This window comes from Zootoca vivipara, chromosome 12 (assembly GCF_963506605.1).
Source record: "Zootoca vivipara chromosome 12, rZooViv1.1, whole genome shotgun sequence".
NCBI classification, from domain to species: Eukaryota; Metazoa; Chordata; class Lepidosauria; order Squamata; family Lacertidae; genus Zootoca; species Zootoca vivipara.
Genome location: NC_083287.1, coordinates 7,193,371 through 7,221,073, shown reverse-complemented (window position 1 = coordinate 7,221,073; position 27,703 = coordinate 7,193,371). Strand labels below are relative to the sequence as shown.

Sequence of the window (27,703 nt, the reverse complement as noted above, 5' to 3'; positions counted from 1 at the left end):
TAGCCATCTTTAAATTTCTGAAAGGCTTTCACATGGAAGATGGAGCAAGCTAGTTTTCTCCTGATCCGGAGAGTAGGACCCAAACCAATGGATTCAAGTTACAAGAAAGAAGATTCCAACTAAACATTAGGAAGAACTTTATGTAAGAGCTGCTTGACAGCGGCACGGACTCCATCAGGAGGCTGTAGACTCTCCTTCCTTGAAGGTTTTTCAGCAGAGGGTGGGTGGCCATCTGTCATGAATGCTTTAGTTGAGAGCCCTGAATTACAGGGGGTTGGGTTAGGTGACCCTCAAGGTACCTTTCAACTCTACAATTCTCCGATTCTATATTTCAAGGGAAGAAAATGTAGGAAGAATCCAAATTACAATTGCAATCTCTTTTAGGAAGCAAAATAATCACCTTCCAATCTTGGACCTGAATAGGGCTAGCACAGTCGTAGAATCATAAGATTGTTGAGTTGGGAGGTATCCCCAAGGGCATGGATAGGCCTGGGGGCCAGATTCGGCCCAATCACCTTCTCAATCCAGCCTGCAGATGGTCTGGAAATCAGTGTGTTTTTACATGAGTAGAATGTGTCCTTTTATTTAAAATGCATCTCTGGGTTATTTGTGGGGCAAAGGAATTTGTTCATCCTCCCCCCCCCCAAAAAAATATAGTCCGGCCCCCCACAAGGTTTGAGAGTTAGTGGACCGCCCCCCTGCTGAAAATGTTTGCTGACCCCTGCCCAAGGGTAATCTAATCCAACCTGCTGCAATGTAAGAATCATAGCCTTATATTCAGCCAGACAATTGGTCTGTCTAACCCAGGAATCCCCCGAGCTGAGTGAAGCTCCAATCCTGCTTGGTCCCCACCTCCCAGGTTTTTCCCAAGCTGAAATTCACTAGAAAAACATGTGACATTCATCGTCATTTTTATTTTATTTTTATAATAAAAAAACACCTTTGGAATGTATAGTAATTATCTTCAGCAGGAACGGGAGTTAATACTTTTGCTGTATTTGGCAGATACTATGATACATCTGTGCAATCAAAACATACTTGAGAGAGTTCCCATTAGTTCTCTGCTCAACGGCGGAGCACATTGTGCTGCTCCAATATGTCTTTTAAAGGATAACCTGCCCTGTGACCCTCTCTCCCAGTAGTATGAAAGGAAGTCTCCATTTCTGGCATAACTGCTCACTCAAAGGAATTTCATGTTGCACCAATTATTGCTTAAAGGTCAGTGTTTGTGGCCGTTTTTGTCGAGAATCACTTGCGGTATTGAGAGCAAAAATGGGGTTGATTCACTTACGCACCCGCAGTTTCAACATATTGATCAATGTTAGCTTAAGCCATTGTAAGTTTAAGTGCTGTCACAAACATGGCTGAAAGTGTCCTTCCAAGCGAGAGAGAACAGCACGTAGGCTGGGCTGTGTCTTGAAGAGCCCTACAATAAGGGAAACTGTGAGTCTCCACTCCGCCAAGTCCAAGAATGTGGTGAAACTTATTTGATTTGCATTTAAAACTTTGCTGGCAAACAGTGGCTCTCCAACTCCTGCCACCCCCCTGCCCACGGACCATTTGAGAATTGCTTGGGGTCTTGGGAGAGCTCATAATGATTTTCATGCCTGTTGTGATGCACTGTGCTGGATGCTGGGTGGTTTTCAATTGTAGTTTTCCCTGGAATTCAAAATTGCAATGCACTAAAATACAGTAAAAGAATTAAAAGACACAAGAAAATTGCAGTTAAAAATCAATGTGAATATTTGATGCAGGCAAACCACAGGCCACCTGAATGAAGCTCACAGGCCATAGTTTGGAAACCCACAGTGGAAAATTAATCATTTCTTTAGGAAAGTCTATACAATCATATTGAGTAACAGAAGAACTATGTTAGATCTTTTGTATTGCTCTAAGAAGATCAGGTGTCAAGCGTTCCACCAGATGGGTTATTATGCTTCACCGGTATGTTTGCCTCCTTAAATACTTGATTGGCTATAATTTGATATTATACTACAAGTATTGCAAATTCCTTCAGTAGCCAAGCTTCATCAATTTAGCAGTGCAGACCATGTTTGCATGGACTGATTGACATTTTCTTCAGCCCCAGATTTTAAACACAGTCAGTTTGAGGTGAGTGAATGTTGGGATGATGGTACATGAACATTATGAGATTCACATGGTGTTCTTTAGCTGTGCTGCAAGGGAACTGAGCTTCATGGTGGAACTGAATAGGTTAGCATGTCAGCAAATGGCATGCTAATTCAAGATATCACCTTTGCCCCTGCTCTCAACCCACCCATTCTGTCCCTACCATCACATCAAGCCAAGTATAGCATAGCCAGTCTCCTTTGTTGCCAGAAAACCAACTGTAAGGCTGTTCTCGCTGGCTTGGAGGAAATAAAATGTAGTATTGAGAAGGGGCAGGAAATGGCTGCTGGCTTGAGCCAGCAATATGCTGGTATTCTCATTGGTTAATTCCATTTTGAAGCTGGAAGAACCCACAAAAAACCTTTTTTAAATTGTGTGTCCAAACATATTCCTTCTGACTCAAAACATCTGTCTTAGCATCAGGGATAAAGGGGGGGGCTGACACTCCCCAAACAAATTTTTCCATTGTCAGGGTGCTCTTAGAATCACACCATTCATTGGAGAGACTCAAAACCTCTTCCATCAGTTTTGGGGTACCAAAACACAAAACCCTTAAAAAAAGCAATATAAACTTTATACTACTTCATATCAAAAGGCGGGACTTCTGTTGAAAATGCAACAAGGGTCCTGTCACTTCTAGTTTAATATGTGGTAGTCACCTTCCAAGACACGGCCTTGTTACACCCAATAACATTCTTATAATACGGTATTGAATATTTATTTATGGATATTTTATTTATAAATTGATGGCTAAAAACTTAAAGCTAACTGACCAAAACTTAAGGCTACTTGCTGACCAAAAGTTCCAACAATAAAGTTTTCCAGAAATTATTCACAGAAGCACAAATATGAACAAAGCTTTTATTTTAACCACGAACATCAACAATTGGCATAAAATGCATAAAAATACAGTATTTTTGTGCTGTAATATAATTACAAAAGACATCTTCTTGAATGTTAATTTTCCACAGCCCAATCCTCATTAGTGGTTGTCTTAGCAAATAGGAAACAAAATGGGTTTTTAAAAATTTCAATTAAAACTCTTTCTTTAGATCTCTTCACTTTAAACAATTTGGCACACAACCAAAATATGGCTAATCCCTCTTATATCACTATTTTGAAATCCAATTTAATAGTCTATGTAATAAATTATGCTTCTTGCTGCAGAATTTACCAAAGTTAGGTCACAGACAAAGCTGTAACTGCAGTACAGAAGTTAAAATTCAACAGAGTGCTGAATAAACAGTTTTCCAGATGGTTCCTTATCTAGATGATTTGCAATGTTTTTTAGTAGCTGTTGCATAAACAGAATTCACATTGCCTTTTTGGCTGAGTGTTCCCCCACCTCTCGCATAACAATCTTGCTCTACCAATAAAAAAGTAAATTCCTGCCTGAAGTTGAGCGGTGCATCATCATCAGAATCTCACTGAAAGCAGAAATCAAAATACATGGCAGTTTTTGTTTTCTTTTAAAAGGCAAAAAAATACTGTTAAACTACAACAGTATTTTAATAGTTGCAAAACTATTGGTTTTACTTTTACATAAATTAACTATTCTAAGGTGTATAAAAGAGCCACAAAAAAAAATTGAAATGAGTTTATTTCCATTTATTTTACATTGCTCTAGTGGTTACATTTTGTTTATCAGGGAATGTTATTTACTATCCATTTAGACTCTCTTTCTACAAGGTAGGCAAAATATGTTCTATTACTAAATTAAGGCCAAAGCATAAAAAGATTTTTCTAAAACCTGAAGACTTTTTCCTTGTTAATATTTCATATGTGCAAGATTTGTTAAGTTTTGTCTACTTTGGTGATAAACCATTTCAACAGCTGGTAGCAAAAATACTGCTTACTAAAATTAGTTTCATTGGTCTGATTTAGCAACTACTTTAAAAAGAAGGCTGAAGATTGTGGATTGTACACATTTGCCACCTAAAGTATGAAATTCAAAGTTATTCAGAATAATTTCCATGTAGAACAAAAACTTAAAATATATTACCTAGCTCTAAAATGACCTAAAACATTGGAGATTTTTCATCCGTTTTCATAAAAACAGCCACTTGCACATAAATGAGATAGTGGAAACTATCCCATTCCTTCACAAAAAATATACATATTCATTAAAGGTGCAATATGAGATGCATGCTGGGGGAATGGGGTTAGCAATATAATGTGACAACTGTGTATGGAATTCTGCACCTTCCTAGCTATTCTGGGTTGAAAGATGCACTGACTATACTAGCAAAGATCACCCGCCTCTGCAATTTCACTGATTTTGAAACTTTTCCATAGCCATTTTTGCTCACTCGCTTTGGATCAGTATTTATTTAAAAATGTTTGAACACATAAACATTTGCATAGCAAATTTTAAAGAACTGACCCAAGTCTACGACTGAGAATATTTTAAAAATGTCCTCATTGTAAAAAGTCTAGTATTCCCTGCAGTATACTATACTCCTGGCACCCTAGCACTTCCAATTCTGAACATATTTATTCAGAAGCCGTTATCATTTACATCAATGGAATGTACTTCCAAATAAATATAATTGGACTCACCCATTTAAGGCTGATCCAATGAAGTAGCCCTATATGCAGCTACACGATTTTAAATATGAAAAAGGGATAGAGCCTATGTAGGCACAAAGCTTTGGTTGCTACAACTGACAAAGGAACTTCCTGAGCATAGAATTCTCTGGAACGCAGCCTATGTCTAATGGTGCAATCCATTAAAATGAATGTCAAAAGTCCTGTTGGTTTTAATGGACTCTGAATTGAGAGCTCTCTTTTACTTAGTTGCCAGTTTAAAAATACATATACTGTCAGAAAATGTGTTGCACTGAAGAGTCATTCCCGGGTAACTTCTAATACTTTGTATATATTGTTGTTGAACACTGTTCTGAAGTATGGCCTGGAATCCATGCTCATGAGGGTGCATAAAGGAACTTTTCCAACATTGGCAGTATCTTCTATATCCCAGATTTCTGGCATGCTGCAGCCAGGCCTAAAAAGTATTTAAAACTGTCAGCAAACAGGAAACACATCATTTGGGTGAACGGCGGAAGAACAACACTGATCAAGTGTAATTATTTTACTGACAACAAAGCTGATACTTTCCCCCATGTCACTTTTTTACTTACTAAATCACTTTAATCCTAAGACCCCACTATCCCTCCTCCAAACCCTCTCCTAAGGGTTAGGGCCCCACCTGAACAATGTGGGATGCAGCTAGAAAACTTTCATTCCTGGGAATAGTCAATTTAGGATCTAGGCCAAAATTGGACACCATTTCACACTAGGCAGGGTCCCGACTATCAGGAGATGCTTTATTAAGTGTGCAGATGCCTGCTGGGGGGAGGGGGTGATAGGAAACTTTTATTCCACAACCTTTCTTAGCATCCATGCTATTAAAATCCACACCAACATTTAAACAATGCAGTGGAATCTAGAGTAAAATACTATGAAAATTGACATCCTCGCCAAGAAACTTTACAACAGGCATCCCCAAACTTCAGCCCTCCAGATGTTTTGGACTACAATTCCCATCATCCCTGACCACTGGTCCTGTTAGCTAGGGATCATGGGAGTTGTAGACCAAAACATCTGGAGGGCCGCAGTTTGGGGATGCCTGCTTTACAATGACAGTGCTGCTCAAGTACGTTCATTCAGAATCTGTCAGCAGTCTCAATATAAAATGACTCGAGTGATGAGGAAGAGGATGTAAATCACACACAGCTCTATCCAAGACACGGGGAGCCAATGTAGTGCCCTCAATGTGTTTTGGACTTCCATCCCCATTAGCCCTAGTCAGCAAAAGTCAGGGAAGACAGCAGCAAAACCAGGGGGAGGGGACAGGCATGGCCACATTGGCTGCCCCTGATGTAAAAACCCATTTAATTTCAATGACCAATCCTTACTAAGGGTCATCAAAAACTCAGGTTCCAAAGTTCCAGAATGATGCACATACAAACTTAAGAAAATCCTTAGAGATCCAAGTAGATCTTATTAATATTCAGAACATAAGAAGCAACAAAAAGCATAATATCATATTGTATCTGACACAGCGGCTACAAAAGCAAAATTCTATTTTTACGGATTGCCTTGAAGATCGCTTTCAACCATTAGCACCAACTGCCCAAATTCCAAAAACTAAAGGTGTACACCACCAGTAAGAGTTGACCCAATGTCTCAGGGTTTATAGAAGGTGAGTGGCCAAATTCCCAAACCACCTCAGCATGACAAGACGTCACGTAAAAGTCCCAAAGTTCTTCACCTGCACTTTCTCCTAACCAGCTGGTGCAGAAAAAGCACTCAAACCCCTTGATCACTGGTAGGAAATGATCAAGGTAAACTTGCATACTGTTTACTTACTTAGATCTCCTCAGGCACCAAGAATCTTCTAAAATGTAGTAATTTACTCCCAACTTCAGCAATTCCCTTTTAACTTCTTTTGCTGGTTTTCGGCTATACATGGAATAAACTGTTTTTGTTCTTGCCCTAGGAGGAAGAGAAAGCTACAAATATAACAACCAACCAAGAAAAAAATAAATAACTTGAGCAAACAATACACAGCTCATCACTGAAGTAAGAATGTTTGTGGTATCGTGCAGAGAGCTAATTTACTCTGGTGTATTTTTAAAATATAGCTAATAACATACTTCATGAGATGTCTGACATATATATTTATGGTAAAATACACAGGAGGATAAACAACATTAGTAAGATAAGGACTGAAGGAAATGGAAAAAGCATACTGGTATCTAATACCTGATTTAGTTAACATTTGCCAGAAAACTAGAAACAAATATGAAGTAATGTCTGGAGCACAAATCCTAACCCCAAATGGCAGGTGGTTACTTCCTGAAGTGTCAGAACAGGAAGTGAAAAGCCTCACTTACCATGAGTTTTCTTTTTTATCAAGAGGCAAGAGACAGGGAACAGCAAAGGGTTAACTCCTCCTGTGGCAGAAGGGGGGGACAACAAGGCACCCGAGACCTGGAGAGAAGAGTATATCACCCTGATTCCTAAACCTGACGTGGACAGAGCTCAGATGAAGAATTATCACCCAATCTCGCTTTTAAATGTGGATTAGAAAATCTTTGCAAGTATTAAGGCCTCAAGATTGAAGAAGGTTTTGAATGATCAAATACATCATGATCAAGCAGGTTTCTTACCTGCTAGACATATGAAAGATAATATCAGAAATATAATTGATGTGTTAGAGAAGTTAGAAGAAAGAAAGAATACCAAAGCAATGTTGATTTTTATAGATGCAGAGAAGGCCTTTGATAATGTGTCCTGGAGTTTTATGAAAATAAATTTGGAAAATATGGAGGTTGGGCAAGGTTTTATTAATGGTATAAATGCAATTTATTCTGAGCAGAAAGCCAAAATTATTGTGAACAATATGGTTTCAGAGGAAATTAGAATTGAGAAGGGAACCAGGCAAGGGTGCCCACTCTCCCCCTACTTTTTATTACAGTCCTAGAGGTCTCACTGAATATGATAAGGAAGGATGAGGAAGTGAAAGGAATAGGAGTGGGATCCAAACAGTATAAGTTAAAAGCCTTTACTGATGATTTGGTATTAACTTTACAAGAACCGGAGATCAGTGCAGTAAAAGCACTGCAAATAGTACAGGAGTTTGGACAGGTTGCAGGATTTAAACTGAATAAAGCCAAAACCAAAGTGTTGGGGGGGAATCTGACACCAGAAGAAACAAATAAGTTGCAGGAAGCCACTGGTTTGACGTTGGTAAAAAAGGTGAAATACCTGGGAGTAAGTATGACTGCCAAAAATCTGAATTTGTTTAAAGATAACTATGATAAATTATGGAATGAAATTAAGAGAGACTTGGATATATGGACAAATTTAAAGTTATCTTTGATGGGTCAAATATCAGCGGTAAATATGAATGTATTGCCAAAAATGTTGTTTTTATTTCAGGTCTTGCCTATTATTGATAATTTGGGTTGCTTCAAGGAATTGCAAAAGGTGTTATCAAAATTTATCTGGCAGGGGGGAAAACCAAGAATTAAGTACAAACTATTAACGGATGCCAAAGAAAGAGGGGGTTTCTCACTGCCAGATCTGAAGTTCTATTTTGAGGCAGCAGCCTTCTGCTGGTTGAAAGAATGATATCTTAGATTTGGAAGGTTGTGATAATGTTTTTGGTTGGCATGCATATTTGTGGTGTGACAAGATAAAGGTCCAAAAAGGTTTTAAATGTCATATAATTAGTAAATCATTGTATAATGTTTGGTGCAGATACAAGGATTTGTTAGAAAGGAGAACACCTAGGTGGATTTTACCATTGGAGGCTAAGGCCCATAAAAGATTAAACATGGAAACCAAATGGTTAAAGTATAGAGATATATTGGTGGAAGAAGGAGATCAATTTAAATTAAAACCTTATGAACAGTTGAAGAATAATGTCAATGATTGGTTACAATATTATCAGGTAAATGAAATGTTTAAAATGGATAAAAAATTAGTTTTTCAGTCAAAAAAATCCAAATTGGAGATAGAATCGCTAGAGTCTAAAACAAAGAATCTCTCCAAAATGTATAATTTATTGTTGGAGTGGCATACGAAAGATGAACAAGTGAAATCTGTAATGATTGATTGGGCAAAAGATGTGGGGCACAATATCATGATGGAGGATTGGGAATGGTTGTGGAAGAAGAATATTAAGTTCACAGCATGTAATGTGTTGAGAAAATATGATGAAAATGATGTATAGCTGGCATTTAACGCCGGTAAAATTAGCTAAGATCTATCATACACATGACAATAAATTTTGGAAATGTAAGAATGTGGAAGGAAGTGTTGAAAAACACATTTGTTAAAAAAAACCAAAGCCTTTCGTGGGGGACAGGAGGCGGGCAGGTGTGGAGGATTCCCTGGTTCTGAATGGGGTAACTGTGCCCCTGAAGGACCAGGTGCGCAGCCTGGGAGTCATTGTGGACTCACAGCTGTCCATGGAGGCGCAGGTCAATTCTGTGTCCAGGGCTGCTGTCTATCAGCTCCATCTGGTACGCAGGCTGAGATCCTACCTGCCTGTAGACTGTCTCGCCAGAGTGGTGCATGCTCTAGTTATCTCCCGCTTGGACTACTGCAATGCGCTCTACGTGGGGCTACCTTTGAAGGTGACTCGGAAACTACAACTAATCCAGAATGTGGCAGCTAGACTGGTGACTGGGAGCAGCCGCCGAGACCACATAACACCGGTCTTGAAAGATCTACATTGGCTCCCAGTACGTTTCCGAACAAAATTGCTGACCTTTAAAGCCCTAAATGGCCTCGGTCCAGTATACCTGAAGAAGCGTCTCCACCTCCATCATTCTGCCCGGACACTGAGGTCCAGCACCAAGGGCCTTCTGGCGGTTCCCTCGTTGCGAGAAGCCAAGTTGCAGGGAACTAGGCAGAGGGCCTTCTCGGTGGTGGCGCCTGCCCTGTGGAACGCCCTCCCAACAGATGTCAAAGAGGAAAACAACTACCAGACTTTTAGAAGACATCTAAAGGCAGCCCTGTTCAGGGAGGCTTTTAATGTTTAATAGATTACTGTGTTTTATTTTTCTGCTGGAAACCGCCCAGAGTGGCTGGGGAAACCCAGCCAGATGGGTGGGGTATAAATAATAAATTATTATTATTATTATATTATTATTATTTTTACTTGGAATAGTTAGGGAAGAAATTCCCAAAAAGGATGTTACTTTCTTTTTGTATGCAACAACAGCAGCAGGAATCTTGATAGCTAAGAATTGAAAGACACATGAGTTACCAACAGTGGAGGACTGGCAAATGAAGATGATTAACTTTATGGAACTGGCTGAGCTAACCGGGAGACTGCGTGACCAGGGAGAAGAGTCGGTGGAAGAAGACTGGAAGAAATTTAAAGCGTATTTTAAAAAGAACTGCAATATTTGAAATGTTTGGTTTAGATTTGGAAGTTGATATAGGCTGTAGAGGAAAGATGTGTTAAGTATTTTAAGATTAATGTATAAGTGTTAAATTAGAATACGTGAAAAGAATGATAGATAATTAATAAATTGATTGAATTATGATATAGAAATTACTAAAATGAATAAAAAAATATGAAAAAATAGCAAGGAGATGCTGCTTTGAAATCAAAGGCAGAACCGCAAAACTGAAAGGACTCTCCTTGGGAGGAATGCAAATATTTTGCTGTCTTTTGGCAGGCCTTGCTTTCTTTTAGAGGATGAGTTTGCCCTTTGCTGCTGCCTGCTCTTCAGTTTGTTGATACAATAGCAACTCACACTCTTTATTTTAAGCCAGGAGAAACTACAGGATTAGTGAGCTTGCATGCCTGAAGGAAACAAATCTATCACCGACTTACTCATCTCTCTCTACAGCAAAGCTTGTCTAAAATCAATAACTATATTTTATTCATCCTTTTTTAATCAATTAAAAAGCAATACAACACAATGCTATATTAAATCAGTTAACATGTTTATTTGAAACTGCCCAGCTAATTTAAGCAAACTCATCCAACCCCGTATTTTAATCTCTCCTCCCAAACAGTACAAAATAAGATTTGCTCAGTCCACCCCCACCTTTGATCCATCTCTATAGATCATACTCCAGTCACCAGCTTCCCCTTTAAAGCACCCAGTGACAACCAGTTGTTGTTTTTTAATCCAAGAGTATGATAATTTGTGAACAATATATTCAAAGCACAAAGGAGGCCAGAGACCTCTATACAGGTAAAATTTTTTACAAAACCTAAACCAAAGGACCTGAAGAACACAAGCCAGACCCATTTCATTGTTTGTTTCAACAAAAAAGGAACATGCAGCGCCTGTAAAACCTCACAGAATCATAAAAAAGAGATAAGATTACACTAATCAAAAGTGGAAACAGCATTTTAGATGCAATCCGCAAAAGTCCAAGTATCCCAGCCCACAAAGCTCCAGCTCATATAATTCAGGGAGCAAAAGTCATAGCTTATTCCCAAGTTTTAAGAAGTCTTGTTTACACCCATTTCCTTGCAGAGTAAATCAGACTATAGCTAGCCTTAAAATTTTAAGTTTAAATCTTACCGTAAACCTGCATCTTCATAATGAGGATGGTTCACGATAGGTCGAAGAGCAGACAATTTTACACTTGCCATTGTAGGCATTGGACCCGCAAAAACAGCATCTGAAATATATAAAAGAAAACAATTGGGCAAAGTATTGTAAAAATGGAGAATAAAGTAAAGATGACTAAACTTTCTAAAAATCAGAGCTCAAAATGTACATTCATATTAATATTAAGGCATGACATCATTCTTAGTGGCAAAACTAAAACTACATCAGATTTCATCCAATACTCTAATTGCCCTTACATTGTTCTTGATATTTTAAAGTTATAATACTTCAAATTCTCTACTTAATACACGTCTAAATGTACAGTCATACCTCATTTTATGTCTGCAGCGGGTTACGTCTTTTCAGGTTACGGACGCGCCGAACCCGGAAGTCCTGGAACAGGTTACTTCTGGGTTCGGAGCGCATGCATGCACAGAAACACTAAATTGCGCTTTGCGCATGCACAGAAGCGCCAAATTGCATCACACGTGTGTGCAGACGTGGCGCTTCAGGATGCGGCCTTTTCATGTTGCGAACGGGATGGATCCCGTTCGCAACCAGAGGTACCACTGTACTATGAAACAATACAATTACAGAAACCTTAGAGACTGGTCCTTTCATTCTTCTGTCAATTACTATAAAACACAACACTGGGGGAAACTATTTAACAGCATAATAATCCTGTTCTTCAACAAAAGACACAAAATTGCTGCTTGCCTTATGACAGATGTTGTAGCAGATACTGCAAAAAACAAAACAGAGCAAAAGAAAAGCAGGGGGTCGGGTGTTTGTTTTACCTGGTTTGGTCTTTTGTTTTATCCATAACAGTAGCTCTTCCTGGGGCAAGTTACTAAATTCTCCTACAATGCTCCATTCTCTTTGAAGGTTTGCTACTCCTTCAAATGCCATCATTGCTAAAATCGCGAGAACCAGTGTTCCAGGCTGGATTTTGCTAAACAGCCATCCAAACAGCTGATATGAAGAAATGAAAAGCCATTTAACTTTACATACAACTTAAGTTTCTAAGTTTCCATTTTTTCAAAACACCAGCTAAACACCAGTTTAACAAATTACATGGAAAAACATGAGAACTCAGATCACGATACATTTCCACTGAAATTAACAATAACCGTAAACTCTAATATCGATATTAAAAGTATCCATTATAGCACAGTGTGTTTCTCTCCTTGCATATTAATGCAATCAAAATTAAAATAATTAGGCTGTGTCATTTTATTGACTAAGGCATGGATGCTCTGCACGTATATCAATATTAACCACTGGAACAAATCTATGTCGAGAGGTAACATTAGACAAAGGTATTGTCACCAGCATGAGTTTCCATTGATTTCTTATCCTTTATATTGTATGTATGGAGTATGTTTTCTGTCAGCTCTCAATATTTTGATAGCATGTTTCCCCCCTGTATTGTGTATTTAATAATAACTATATATTTTTGTAATTCTATAATCAAGTAATTCTAAATATTAAACATTTGGCACACTGAAATGCTGTATCAGCCCCTCTGTAAAACATATTAAGTAAATTACTACATCAGCCAGACAAATAAAACAGTAGCTTACTTGCTTTGAACATATCAAGGATGCCATGATGCACATATGAGGTGTCAGAAACAGCTTTAGTCTCATAAATAAAATAGCAAGGACAGTAAAAAACATAAGCTGCAGTGCATGGTATACTATCTGAAAACAAACAAACAAAGGCATAAGAAAATAATGCTTCTTAAAAGAGCTGTCAAAACTATGAACATAAACCTATTAACTATAAGAAAGAAGGTTTACCTTTTTATGTACTGATGCTCCTTGGAGCACGACATTATTTTTACATTTAAACCCATTGGGAGGCAGGGGAGAGAAAGACTATGAATAAGAGACAAAACATTTTAGAAAAATGAAGACCCTCCCCCCCCCCCAATGGGAATGGAAGAGACTAGTTTGAAGCTCAATTTTAATTGCTGCGTTTTTCTGTACATTTATTAAAATAACTGAATTCTATTTCATTCTTGTTTTATCCCACACCACCACTCTAATCCAACAATGATTTGGATGCAAAAAACCCATACTGATGAGTTTTACTAACAACAGAGAAGATAACTCTGATGTGTAAATGGAACTTCCGGAAGTATAAGGATTTTACTCATTCACTTTAATGAAGAATATGCCCCCTTTGCTGCCTGGACCTGTCCTCCTACACTGAAGGGAATTGCAAGATATTATGCATTTATTCTGTGTGTGCACAGCACATGTGATGAAAGGTAAACTGTGGCTATGCTTCAAGTAATCATTGCAATAGGGGTGTTGTGAACATTCAAGCAATACTGGGGCAAAGTATTGGGGCACAGCCATGTTCCCAGGCCCATTCTCATCCTGATATTCTTAAATCACCACCACCACCACATTCACTTGCTCCATAAATTCCCCACAAAGTACAGGAAGGTGTTAGATGTCTCTGCAGAGCATCTTTTCCCTCTGGGGACTGTGACTTTGTACCAGACTTTGTACCAACAGAAACCGACAACACTGCACATCATTCCCCTCCAAAAGCAGGCCTTGGAGGGTTTCTTCCCTTCAGAATTGACACCTGCAGTGTTATGTTTTCACTGGAGGTTTTAAGATTGGGAATCCCAATCCTGGGCAGGAAAAAATAAGCTGCAGGGAGATGTTGGACACTCTCTCTTTGCCATTGCCCCAAAGTAAATTTCTGGGCTCTGAGGCAGGAATAGGAGGCAAAGTTAAAATGCGTCATTTGATACTTAGCACTTCACACCTACTGTATGTAAAAGAACAGTTTGATGTAAATCCACACCAAACAAGCAGTTTTTGTCCAAACAACTCGGTAAGGAAACGGGCCTATGTTTGCAATTTTAATTCTAAGAACCCTGATGTGCACCACCAATTTAAACTTGTGCAATCATTTCCCACTATCTCCATTGTTTTTCTTAAATCAGCACTTCCATTTCCCACAGAAGGTAACTTTTCTAAACTTATCGAGGGAGAGCTCAATAAGCAGAGTTGTAACATAATTCATGCAGGATGAGATCCTTACCTCCCCATGATTGAAATTATCCTCCTGTCTGAACAAAGAACAGCAAGACTGTTATTTGTTTATTGCATAGAATCAAATTGCCTTATGCTACAAATAGTTGTTTATAGAACACACACCCTGTTTACAATCAAACTAAATTCAAAATATTGCAGTGTTTTTAATTTAGAAGTCCCTTAAGTTATTACAAAGTTACAACAAAACTGTTACTACCATATTTATTTTGTAAACTTATTTTGTATCAATCTGGGGGCTACTCATATGTACAAGTGCTCTGATGCACTTGTTGAACACAAGTCTTTCATTAATTTCTAATTTATCAGCAGGATCACTGCTTTTAAAAATCTAATTACAATGCATGGAAGACTACATGCCAAGACCGCTATACGCACACTAATTGCAACCCAGCTAGATTACTGGCATGTTCACAAGGCATAATAAACATTTACTTGCTGTACATATTCATTCTAGAAAGTGATAGGAAAACTAACTGGAGACTAGAAGTAAACAATGGGGGCAAAGCTTGGCTGCACAATTACATATAGTCCTTTAGGTAATAATTCATTCAATGGATTTGCACTCTCATTTCAAAATGTATTTACCTTTCAGGTAATTCCTTGCGACACATAACATGTTGAAATGTCTGTGAACAGAAAAGAACATGTTTTAAATAGCCTATTCCCTAAAACAGATTCAATCATATGCCAAAATTACAATTTCCCAAAGGTTAACAGACAAAATTTTCCAATTACTGTACATACTTTGGAATAATTGCTCTTTTTAACAGCAATTCCTTCTTCAGGATTATATAGAATAGATTTTCATTTTTTGTAATCAACATGCATGTCTTTAAAGATGTCTGCAGAAATAGGTCTGGTATATAACAGAACATGTAGCTGAAAAGCCCAGATCAAAGTTCATATACTTTGATTTGGCTTTTTGGTCACATGTTCTGCTCTTTTTGTATGGATGTGCAAATACATGCATGCTAGACATACTCAAATTTAAGTATTAATTGCCTCCTTTTAGCATACTATACACACTAAATGTAAACCAGATGAAAAATAGCAAAGACCTTACCTTCATAACAATTACTGAAAAAACGACAAGAACTACCGGAAGCAGAAGTGTCTTCATGTACTTTACTGGAGTCTGAAACACAGTTTCAATGGGTAGTAAGTTTTATGCACAGTAACTTTTCCTACAAAACCGTTTTCTTTTAAGACATTCATTTCACAATGAAGCCCTCCCCAAGTTATTCTATCCAAGAAAAGTTGTAAAAACTATTGTGCAGTTAATCTGAATGTTTTTCAGCGATTCCATTTGTTCCCCGAAGCTTTCAACCTTCACTGCTGATGAACATAAATTATGCCCTGTAATAAAGTCATGACACTGAACTTTATCCAAATATTTTGTTCCAACTGCTAACTCAGTTTCATTAAGCAATAGAAGAATCCTGAATCGTTATCTTTGTTAAAAAATAGCAGTCCAACCAAACATTATTATTTTTCTGATTAAGAGAAAAAATCTGCAAAAACATCAAGGTGTTCTATACATCATCCACTGATTTTTAATTACCTGTTTTTCCATGAAATCAAACTCCACAGCACATGTGTACATTGAAGTATGAAAATCCCTATAACCAGTAAATTTTGACTTCAGCAGGTTGCTTATATGAGCCTGGTAAGAAATTACAGTGAAAATGTTTGTTAAATGCATTATTTCAGAGATTTAAAAAAAGAGTGTATAGTACAAAATGTTGGATTATGCTACATTAAAATTGGTTCAATACAAATAAAAGATCATGGAAATGTCGGAGAAAAAGAACAGCAGTTAATTTGCCATGTTAAGAATAAACAAGTGGTAGACCATACAGTAGACACTAGGTGAGGGGTCGCCAACTTTTTGGGTGGCTGAGCACATTTGAAATTTTAAGGAAGTGCCCCTGGGCACCAATCACCAACTGGCTGCTATCTGGCATGGTGTAACACAAACTGACTGCCACATCTAAAAGGGCAGAGAGATGGGATAGCAAAAGAGTGTGGACATGCCTCTATAATGAGAAAATGCACCTATATTAGCCACTGCTATGTTTGCTCAGAGATAACTATTCATACCTCCCCTCGGTTCAGAACAGGACTGTGGGTGTCCAATCCCAGCATCCACTGAAAAGTGGGTGTGTTGAAGGGTGACGCGTGTTCAATTTAGGAGAAACCAAGTCAGTCAAACAAACTGTGGAGGACAGCAAGCAGCCTCTCTCACGCATTGTGGGATTTTGAGGGAATACTTACTAACTTTTTGCGAGTGTCATAGGAGGTACATATGGGCACAATGGCATCAATGAGCACCACATTGGCAACCCCTCCACTAGGCCAAAGATAATTGACATGTTGCAGTTTTATTAGATGAAATTCGCGATGCATCCAGTGGAAGATTATATGTGTTTGATTCTTAAGGTGCTTGAAGAAGATGATTGTAATCTTTACACTCTATAAAGTTCCGAATTCAAAATTTGTGCTCAGAAATGTATACTCTATGAAAGAGAGAATCTGGGGTGGTGTTTGCCATCCTGACAGATTTTATTTGATTAAAAGAATCAAACTACACTACAGTCGTACCTCGGTTTGCGAACACCTCGGGTTGCAAACAACTCGGGTTACGAACTGCGCACCCCCAGAAGTGTTTTCGCTGCGCGTGTGTGCGCAGAAGCGGCGTGCGCGCTTTGTGCATGCGTAAAACGGCGGTTCGGGCCCTTTTCGGGTTACGAACTTTTCGGGTTACGAACTGCGACCCGGAACGGATCACGTTCGTAACCCGAGGTACCACTGCACTCGAAAGTTTTGCTGAGTGTTCAGCAACGAATGTTTCCTTTCAATAGTTTGTAACACTTAATTTTCAATAAATTCCCAGAGTCCCCTATAAAAAGGGATTGGTTTTCAAACCACTATGAGAACTGTAGCTCTGTGGGGGGAATAGGTTCTCCAAATAATTCTCAGCACCTTTAACAAACTACATATCTCAGTATTCTTGGGGGGAGGATTAGAGTGGTGTCCTACTGCTTTAAATGTATCGTGTAGATGGGGCCTATATGATGATGAAGACATACAAGAAGAATTCTGGTTACAGGTAGGTAGCCGTGTTGGTCTGGGTCGAAGTAAAATAAAAAAATTCCTTCAGTAGCACCTTAAAGACCAACTAAGTTTTTATTTTGGTATGAGCTTTCGTGTGCATGCACACTTCTTCAGATACAGTGAACAAATGAAGAATTCTGACAGTGAACAAATGAAACAAGGACGTTTTAAACTTACATCATCAGCTGTTCCAAATATTAGGCACATCAAGAACTTCAAGGTAATTGTCCCCAAAAAGCAAAAAAAACCTTCAATGGCCTGTAAAATGAAAGGCATGGTTCAACTGAAGAGCAGAAGCAAGGCTCAGCATTTAATACAAGAGGCACTTTAATTAAAATATATATTATTATGCAACTTATTCTTATCTACAATTTTTATTATGATGTTGTGTGAGAGCTGAAATGGTAGTTTTTTTAAAAAAAATAAACCAATTCCTATTGGTGAAAGTGAAGTCAAGTTTTTTATACCACTTTCATGCAAGATTTAATATTCACTCCCCTCTGATGCTGAATTTGGATGGGCTATGCTGATGGGTTTGTGGCCAAAACAGGGATGCCCATGCACGCATGGAAAGATCAAGCATCCTGGAAGAATTCAGGAGCATGCACAACACTTTGACAAATACACCTGCAAAGGAGGATCAACCTTTTCCCCCAAACAGGTACGCCATGCAACCTCTCAAGCATACAGGAGAAGAGCAAGAAATAAGTGCACATAGCCCATCAAGCTGCCAGGTGCTAGGTTTAGAACTCAGGAGAGGTTAAAGGCAATACTAGAGCGTGCAGCATTTAGAGCATGGGAGGCTATAATGTCCTCTGGTGCTTCCCTTCTCCAATCCATTTACTACTTTGACTTCCCACATACAGAGGTCGTTCACAATACATGATGGATTCAAGGCAATAGTCACACACAATCACACCCCACCCCAGCTGTAATGGTGTTGTTGCAGCTACTCTCGAGTAAGGACGCCCAAGTCCGTACTTGTCTTTAAAGGTTTTTATTGTGCATAGTATTTACAGTGCAGAGATAGCAGAAAACATGACCTGCTAGTCACTTGCAGAATCTGGTAGTGGACGTTTCCTGTTGCGTGACCAGCATAAGAGTTTGGGCACCCCAAAACGCCTCCTCCCGACCTTGCGTTTAGTGGCGCGCCTTAATTCAGGCACCAGAAGCGGCTGTCTGTTCCCCTCCACCTCTTGGTCAAGGCGGCGCAAAGGCTCTCCAACATCACTGAGCCTTGCCACCTCCATGCCACTAACTTCCTCATTCCCCCCACCTGACCCACTGCTGCTGCTCTCACTAGGCGAAAAGCTGGTCAACAGGATGGGGGGAGGTTCCCTGTAGGAAGGTCCCCTGACACCAGCCGACATGTAATGCCAACAGAGAAGTGAAGGCGCAGCATTTCATTCAGGTCTTACTTGTTAATAATAAAGATGAGGCTATAGGAAACAAAATGATCTACGATGCATCTATTTTGTGTAGTGTTCTCTCTCAAGAAGCCCTTAGCAAATCAAACAGGAACTGACAACATTAGCAAAATTCAGTAATTCAACTGACCAAAAAGTTGCTTAAAAGGGACAACAGTCTCCCAATAAATTATTCTCCATAATAAATACAAAACACATTCAGCCCCAACACCAGCTATCAATCACTGAGCTGCTGGCCAAAGACCCTCAAGGCCTTGGGAGAGCCTTCCACCAGCCCAGCCTAGCCCAGTTCCTTCTCTGCTAGGCCCAAATGCTTTTCAGTGACATGTGGCAATGCTGGCTTTGAATGGAAACTATCACCTACAGATCATCTTACTGACCAACATAGGTTTTAATATGTTTATAACACGAAATGTCAATCCTTACCCATGAGCTTATACCTCTTCTACTGCACATTTTCAGGATGTATTTAGGACCCAGTTCAAGAATACCCTGAAAATAAATAAATTAGTTCATTAAACAGCAATATTTGTATAACATTCCTCTCAAATGGAGTCCAGAAGGATGAAACAATAAATAAAATGAAGTTAGAAAATGCTCAAAACCAGCATTGTAAAAGTATTAATACAAGACACTGAAATTATTGATTTTATTGCATAACACTTCCATAGAACACTGAAACCCATTGTTACTGCTTTTTAAACATATAGAGATTGGATCATTGTACTGTCTGTTATGCAGGATTCTATTGTATAATGGCACAAACTATTTGCACGTCACATAATTGGGCTTGGGCAGACCCACGTACGTCCAGTTTTGCAATATGTTAACCCAATAACCACATGACAGCATGGAAACAAGTAGTGAGCTAAGCATACGTACACTTCTCCAAGAACATACATAGCCAATCATCCAAAAAAAACAAACCAGGAATGTCAAAGCACCACCCTATAGTGTCATTCTGCTATCTTTTTGAAGCTGCACTACATGCATACTTCTTTTTATTTAGTGCACTATTTTCAGCTTTCATAAATAATGAAGTTATATAATCACACTAATTATCTTATCACCAAATAAAGGGAATGTTATTTTTTCCTGCAAACATATGGTGCCCAGAAGTTGCCTGTATTCAGATTAAGTTGCTTTCAGAGCATGAGACTTGCCTCTTGCTTATTAAGCTGATCCAGAAGATGGAATTCTGATGCATATTATAGTGGGAGCGGCCGCCGAGACCACATAACACTGGTCTTGAAAGATCTACATTGGCTCCCAGTACGTTTCCAAGCACAATTCAAAGTGTTGGTGCTGACCTTTAAAGCCCTACATGGCCTCGGTCCAGTATACCTGAAGGAGCGTCTCCACCCCCATCGTTCTGCCCGGACACTGAGGTCCAGCTCCAAGGGCCTTCTGGCAGTTCCCTCGCTACGAGAAGCCAAGCTACAGGGAACCAGGCAGAGGGCCTTCTCGGTAGTGGCGCCCGCCCTGTGGAATGCCCCCCCCCATCAGATGTCAAAGAGAAAAACAGCTACCAGATTTTTAAAAGACATCTGAAGGCAGCCCTGTTTAGGGAGGCTTTTAATGTTTAATTGATTATTTTATTTTATTTTTCTGTTGGAAGCTACCCAGAGTGGCTGGGGAAACCCAGCCAGATGGGCGGGGTATAAATAAATAAATTATTATTATTATTATTATTATTATTATTATTACTATTCCCCATTCACTATAATGTCAAGGCACTGTGACAACAGCATTTGTTCCCAAACCGCAATGAGTAGGCACACTCACAAGGGGCTCTATGTATTCACTGCAAAATGTTTCATCCTTTTGGATAAAGCTTCTTTCTGAAATGGTAAAGTCTCCTGTCTCCAAATATAGAACCAGTATCTCTCTCTCCACCACTACCCCGTCCCAGCCTATATGAAGCGTTTTGTTCAGGTAATCTTGTAAATTATTGCAGTAACTCAGTACAGTACGACAAAGGATGCTTGAGTATTCCTTAACTAACTTACCCAACTAATTACCAAAAAGGCAGCATAATATGATGTCAGCAACATAGAGTTTCCAAACATAAGGACAAAACATACTCCAAGTGATGCCTAAAGGGATATAAACATTTGAGCATATTTTAATGCAATCTTTAAGCTAATAATGGATGTGACAGATGCAGAGTCTATGAAAACACTAAGTTTTATTAAATCTTACAACACAAAAGGTGCTAACAGCTTTATTTCATTTGTAAATATTTATTATGACAATAATGTAGCTTCCTAAAACAATTTTTACAAGAATCCCTCAGAATGTGCAAAATATGACAATATATTGCTCCTATGTACTACCCATAGCACCATACTTATTTTTAATACTAAACTAACATGTTAGAAAATAAATAAAAAGACCCTAGTTTTAAGTTGTTACATGCAGCAGATATACAGTATAAGTCTATACATGTCTACTCAAAAGTCTCATTCAGTTCAAAGGCACTTAAGTTGAAATAAGCAAAAATGTAAAAAACATGCTTTCATTTTTTGTCTACAACCCACCCACCCCTTATGAAAAACCTACAAATATAAACTTTTATATTTCTTTTTTAATAAAGAATTTGGCTTCTTTTTGTATCATGACATTCTGAAATATTATTTTCCAGAAAATTTGTAGATAGCCTTGCTTGTCTATTGGGGGGTGGGGGAAATGGAAGTAATACATGTATTCAGGCCAACTAAATTGCCACAATATAGCACAAGTAATTGTTCGAGTTCTCTTGAACTCTTTAGGCTGGATAGCAAGCAAAATTACCACCACCACCAGGGGAAGAAAAGGCTGAGCATGATGGAAATGCCCCAAATCTACTCACACAGGGAGGCTACTCTTCAGTGCAGTGATCTTGGGACAGGGCTAGAGCAGTCATGTGATGTTGGGGACAGGCCCCCAGTCCTTGCTGAACCTGAAAGTGCTCCCCTCTTCCCATGCTAAAAAAATATGACAATACCTAAAGTCTGCAACTTAAAATATCTTTATACAAGTGTGCAGGAAGGTATTACACAGACCCGGCTGAATGTGCAGTACGAAGAAGTATCCTAGGGAACTCAGCATGTCTGCTCACTAATATGTGACATTTCTTTGTCCTTATAAAAGTGTTACCCTTAGGGCTGTAACTCTTGAATTTTTCTGAATGCTACAATGTATTTGGAAAATTCACATCATTTTTCATTTTCCGTCTTCCTTACCCTTCATAGTGGAAAGTCATCTCTTGAGTCAGGTTCACAATGAATCTTAGCACATATTCTGTATATTTGGTGGGATATAGGAGCAACCATCAAGCTTGCACACTCTTTGTTTTAACTGAATTTATATACCGCTCTATACCTGGGGGTTCTCAGGGTGGTTCACTCTCCCATCAAAGCACACAGAACCTTTAACACAAACTAGGACCTACACATGTAAATGTCTAATTGGATGGAGGATAGTTCACCTGAGTGGAATAGGGGAGTGAGAACTTAAAATCATATGCAGCACCATTTACTGATAAGAATAAGTCTCCAAGCAATTTAGTTTCTTTCTTCAGTTTCTTTCTTATTTTAAAAACCAACTCTGTGTCCACTATATTCATGATTCAGAAGTAGGTAACTTTAAGAAATTGATTCTACCCCTAAGTAATTAAAGACTAAGTATTACCATATGTGCATAAAGTATCTTCTGTAGTTTGGATGAATCAATCAATCCTAAAATATAAATTCCAAAAACTGATGCCACCTGCAATTTAAAAGAATAAAGTAATTGAAAAAAGATCTGTTAAGAACATTATTAAGTAAATTAGCTAGGTTCCATACTACCATGCAATTCCTTCCAGGAGACATGGGGGGTGGGGTGAGGTGGGGGTGGGGACTATTTCTTATGTGAGCCTAAACATAGGATTGCCAGACTCAATAGAGGACAGGACTTCTGTGCCTTTAATTGCCCTGCTCTCTTTTGAGTCTGTTTAATTTCCAAGCAAAGGGTCTGCTGGTTTCTCTTTAAGGTTTCCAGACTCAAAAGAGAGCAGGGCAATTAAAGGCGCAGAAGTCCTGTCCTCTATTGAGTCTGGCAACCCTACCTAAACAGTAGTTTGGATCCTGGCAGTTGCATCACAAGTAATCTGAAGAGATCAACCACTTCTATGAAAAATTGGAAAGTGAGGCCCTGCAAAATTTCTTTTCCAAAGACAATGTGTTTGCATCATTGTAACAATCAAACACAAAAATGACCATTCAACATCACAAGATTGATTAAAGTTATTTTGCCCATGGCAACTAGCTTTGAGGGTGAATTTGACACACTTTCAATAATGGCTACAGAAGCCACTGCATTAAACTCAGGAAAGAAGCAAAGGCTGTGTTTACCCATGTTAAGTCATGATTTATTCAATGAACCACAAGTTGTCTCAAAGACAAGCAAACCATGACTTGTTTCTCCAAAGCTTGGTTTATGTTTCTCCCATCTACTCTTCACTCCTTGGCCTGAGTTTCCTGCCAGGCAGAGATAGGAGCAAAGGTTTCTTTAGGGAAAGCGTCAATGAAAGCTTACTAGCTACTCATGCCTCTAGTTTGGTGAGTATCTGGGGAGGGTCTGACCAAGTATTAAGCAAGGATGTTGTGTTCAGATAGAATGCTAACCCAATACAAAGCACACTTTGGCTAAACAAACCATGGCTTAGGGTTATGAGTAAATCAGACCATATAATTATTGTAATGCATTCTTTTAACACATGCTCACCATGCAATACAAATTACACCATGAGCTTATTTGTACAAACATACACATACTGTGATGCATACACCCTCCCACCATCACAAAGGAACTAGCTATGAAGAGAGCTAGTGAAGAAGTGCAGCAGCAGTCCTGGTCCTCAACTGAGCCTGCAGCTCCCACAAACATATGTGTGCACTCTATTGCTACACACCTTGTTGAACTGTTATTTGAACTGCACTACAAAATAGAAATGGATAATTATAATTCAGATCACTTTTACTGAAATTATCTTACCTGTGTTAGAAGAACAAACTGAGCAAACTGCCACGGAAGCATGAAAAAAACATTAGAAACAGATAGTGCAATCAGGCTTCTTCTATTAACATTCTGAGTCCTTGGGGAAAAAATAAAAGAGTAGTAAGTTCAGTATTAGGATTGTTCATAAATGTGAAGATCAACAGAGAATGAACTCTTTCAAATTGCTTTGTATTTTCACTTACAGTAGTCACAACTAAAATATATATAAATTTAAAAACTTTGAATAAGCCTTAGTGATATGAATTCTCAAACTCACAATAAATGAACTGTAAAGTAGAAATTTACATGCACAAAGGATATGCAAATCAAAATGTATGTACATGCGATATTTCTAATCACCATTGTAAAACTATTGTATCAACAGAGGAAGTTACCCTCAGTAACATTTTCATCTAATGTCAGGAAATATGTCTCAAGCTCACACATGACCTCAACCAGCTACCCCTTTTACCAGAGGCAGGAAGCAACTTCTGACCAAGCCACTTACTGGGTTTAGGTATATCCAGGATCACCCTGAACCCACTATTCATCCCTAGATTGAAAGAGGAGAGAAAAGATAGCAGTTTCAGGAAGATCCTGTGTACACATAAACCTGGTATTCAGCCATGTCGGGTAGTACTTTTCATTTTCCCCAGCAAAGGTTGATGTCTGTGGATATGTAGCAAGAGAAAAATGCCTTTGCTACATTGCCACATATGGAGAAAGTAAAAGGTAAAGGGACCCCTGACCATTAGGTCCAGTCGTGACCGACTCTGGGGTTGCGCGCTCATCTCGCATTATTGGCCGAGGGAGCCGGCGTATAGCTTCCAGGTCATGTGGCCAGCATGACAAAGCCGCATCTGACAAACCAGAGCAGCACATGGAAACACCGTTTACCTTCCCGCTGTAGCGGTTCCTATTTATCTACTTGCATTTTGACGTGCTTTCGAACTGCTAGGTTGGCAGGAGCTGGGACCGAGCAACGGGAGCTCACCCCGTCACAGGGATTCGAACCGCCGACCTTCTGATCAGCAAGCCCTAGGCTCAGTGGTTTATCCACAGCGCCACCTGGGTCCCAATGGAGAAAGAAGAACCCACAATTATAAAAACCTCTGAGGGGGGAAACTGCCATCCAACCATAAGCCACAAGAATGATAGCAGACTGGGAGGCAATTGTGTCCCCCCACCACCATCAGGTTTCCATGACTACAAGCCTTTCTTTAACCAAGCCAGTGGAGCACTACTAACAACACTGATTTGTATGAAGAAAGGAAAGCAACCATAAAACAGAGCAACCATGGTGAGATGGGCACTCACTTGCAGCAACCACATGTTTCTGGGGCTGCAATATCACTTCAAGGCAAAAACACAGCTAAAAACAGTTGTAGTAAGGATGACCGTTTCCTCCGTGTATTTTCAGCTCCCTGCTTTCGTACCAGTGCTATTCACTGCTCCAGTTTTAAGAAAGCCGTGCTGAAAACTTTCAATAATGAACATTCCAAACATAATAGGAATATCATGCTCTCCACAAGATGCAAGTACAGTATATAAATCAATACCTTGTTTGGGGTTTTGTTTTAATTCTCCGTATTTAAGAAGAAAGGAGAAAAATGGAAACTACCTGAGAATGTAGGTTAGTAACAGCATCTGAACCACAAGGAATGGATATGAAAAGCTTTCACGAAGAGGGGGTGTCCACATCACACGAGTACTCTGGAAGTAAGAACTAGGTTAATTCACTGTGTGTTCCAATACTTGTTTTCCGCTTCAAAGCAATGTGCTTGCATCTGAAGTTTATATATACAGGTAAAACTTGGAAAATTAGAATATCGTCGAAAAGTGCATTTATTTCAGTAATGCAACTTATTATTTTTTATTTTTACAAATGCTTTCTTTTGGAAATTCCACAGTAATAAAACAAATAGTTACAATAATACAAAAATAAACATCGCTATTACATTTCATTAATTACATTCCATTTATAATTGACCCGCCTAACGACAAATAATTACAATTACAACAAATAAAGGCTTGACATATCTTGCTTTGCATGTCATGCATCTATCTCATATATTGGTTTCACCTTTTAAGTTGCATTACTGAAATAAATGCACTTTTCGACGATATTCTAATTTTCCAAGTTTCACCTGTAGCAAAACTTAAATTGTGGACACTTCCATTAGCAATTAATATCTAAAACAGTGTTACAGTAAAGACTGTAAGAGCAAAACAATGTGTGCTTGAAGAATAAAAAGGTAACAACATTTTGGAATGCTGCTGAAAAACAAATGATTTTGTTTTAACAAAATTTTATCATGTACTCTGGTAACTTCAACCAAAAAATGCAGTGGTGCAAAGTAGTAAAAGCAAAATAAATGGCAAAAAACTTTTACACATTCAGTATTTTACAGATTAAATGATGCAGCTCATCTTCTTTCTGGCATTTTTAGTTCCAGGTGGTATAAAAACATTAAGTGACATTCAGTGCAAGTCCTACTCAGAGTAAGCCTATTAAAAGTAATAAATATGACTAATTTAGTGTCACTAACTGAGGGCTCTTGGAGAAGAGATGGATATAAATTCAACAAATTACTTTTTGTGGGTCTACTCATGAGTAAAACGCTTGCTGAATACAACCCATTAGTCATATAATAGACCAAATGATTTCAGATGGTCTACTCTTGAGTATGGCCTACTTGGATATTACTCTCCATATTTCACTCAATCACTGCCATCCATGTTGGCTTAGTAACTCTCCTAGCAAAACCAGTTAAGTAACACAATTTATATACAGCTAAATATTAGAAGAATTGGATTTGAAAGATATAAGATTGAAATATCTGGAAACAAAACAAAAAACAGAGCACCAGTCATAGGAATTATTTTTTTATATTAGATTTTAAAGTGGCTATGTGCATATAGTTAACATGTAATGTTGCTTCAAGAGGTTCCGGCTCTTTTCTTTGTCAAATAACATAGGTGTCATGGGGGAAATTCTAGTAAAACAATTTCTAATCTTCTTGGAAAGATTAATATTTGAAGGGAAGGGGGGGGAAATATCTTCTGGAACAATTAGCTCTTTAATGGCAAAGCTTTATTTATTTTCTTAATAAATATATTGTGCAAAAAAAGTTTAACTGTTATGCTGTTTTAATGGGCTTCCTTATTACACTTTCTAATTATGGATTTTTTAATGTTTTGATGAAACAGTTTTACTATGTGTTTTAATTATGGGTAGTTATATTTTTATAATCTGTTTTATATTTTTTCAGTTTTCTGCTTTTACCTGTTTGTGAACTACCTTGGTTTTTCTTCTGGAAATGAAAGGTGGTTTATAAAGTATTTCAATAACAACAACTTTGTTCAAGTGCTATCATTCAAACAGATACGAAGGCTGGAAGCAACACAATCTTTGCTTGGGCTCCTTCCTGCTAGTTTAAGTAGTGGCTTGGTATTATGTGTAAACCAGACCTATTCTTTAACAGTTATCTCCACATTTCCATAATTGAAAACAAATGTACACACAAAAAAACTTTCTCATTTGTTTATTACAGTGACAAAATAAATTAGCAGCTATGGTTTAACTCTCCAGTAAGCAACATATTGGCCACATTTGCATGTTATGCTAAACCAGAGTTCAGTGCAAAGTTCATAAGCAGAAATAAGCTACAGCAAGCCTTAGGCTCTCATGCAGCTCCCCTTCTCCCCCAAAGTGGCAGGAGTTCAAAAGCTTCTGGCAGAGGAGCTGTCTCTGCAGGTCTCTGGGTGCCCAGGCACCCACAAAATTTTCAATGGGAGGCTGGGCCCCCTCAATATTCCGCAGCCAGCCCAACACAGC

The 27,703-nt window shown here is 38.6% G+C and overlaps 1 protein-coding gene across 2 annotated transcripts in view; it reads right to left on the bottom strand.

Annotated features, from left to right (window-relative positions):
- Positions 1-2,977: 2,977 nt before the first annotated feature.
- DPY19L1 (dpy-19 like C-mannosyltransferase 1) overlaps positions 2,978-27,703 on the bottom strand; it is a 39,150-nt gene continuing 14,424 nt past the window's right edge. The window contains exons 9-23 of one of the 2 annotated variants that reach the window (XM_035129419.2): positions 25,487-25,578; positions 23,863-23,962; positions 22,516-22,593; positions 20,853-20,939; positions 19,270-19,335; positions 17,594-17,674; positions 15,864-15,965; positions 15,366-15,437; positions 14,888-14,928; positions 14,289-14,316; positions 12,806-12,925; positions 12,020-12,194; positions 11,193-11,292; positions 6,502-6,627; positions 2,978-5,134 (exon numbers count right to left, since the gene is read on the bottom strand). In XM_035129419.2, the coding sequence (XP_034985310.2) occupies positions 4,978-5,134; positions 6,502-6,627; positions 11,193-11,292; positions 12,020-12,194; positions 12,806-12,925; positions 14,289-14,316; positions 14,888-14,928; positions 15,366-15,437; positions 15,864-15,965; positions 17,594-17,674; positions 19,270-19,335; positions 20,853-20,939; positions 22,516-22,593; positions 23,863-23,962; positions 25,487-25,578 (1,425 nt within the window). In that variant the 3' untranslated portion in view covers positions 2,978-4,977. The remainder of the gene's footprint in view (positions 5,135-6,501; positions 6,628-11,192; positions 11,293-12,019; positions 12,195-12,805; positions 12,926-14,288; positions 14,317-14,887; positions 14,929-15,365; positions 15,438-15,863; positions 15,966-17,593; positions 17,675-19,269; positions 19,336-20,852; positions 20,940-22,515; positions 22,594-23,862; positions 23,963-25,486; positions 25,579-27,703) is intronic. The other variant, XM_035129416.2, reaches the window with a different exon arrangement.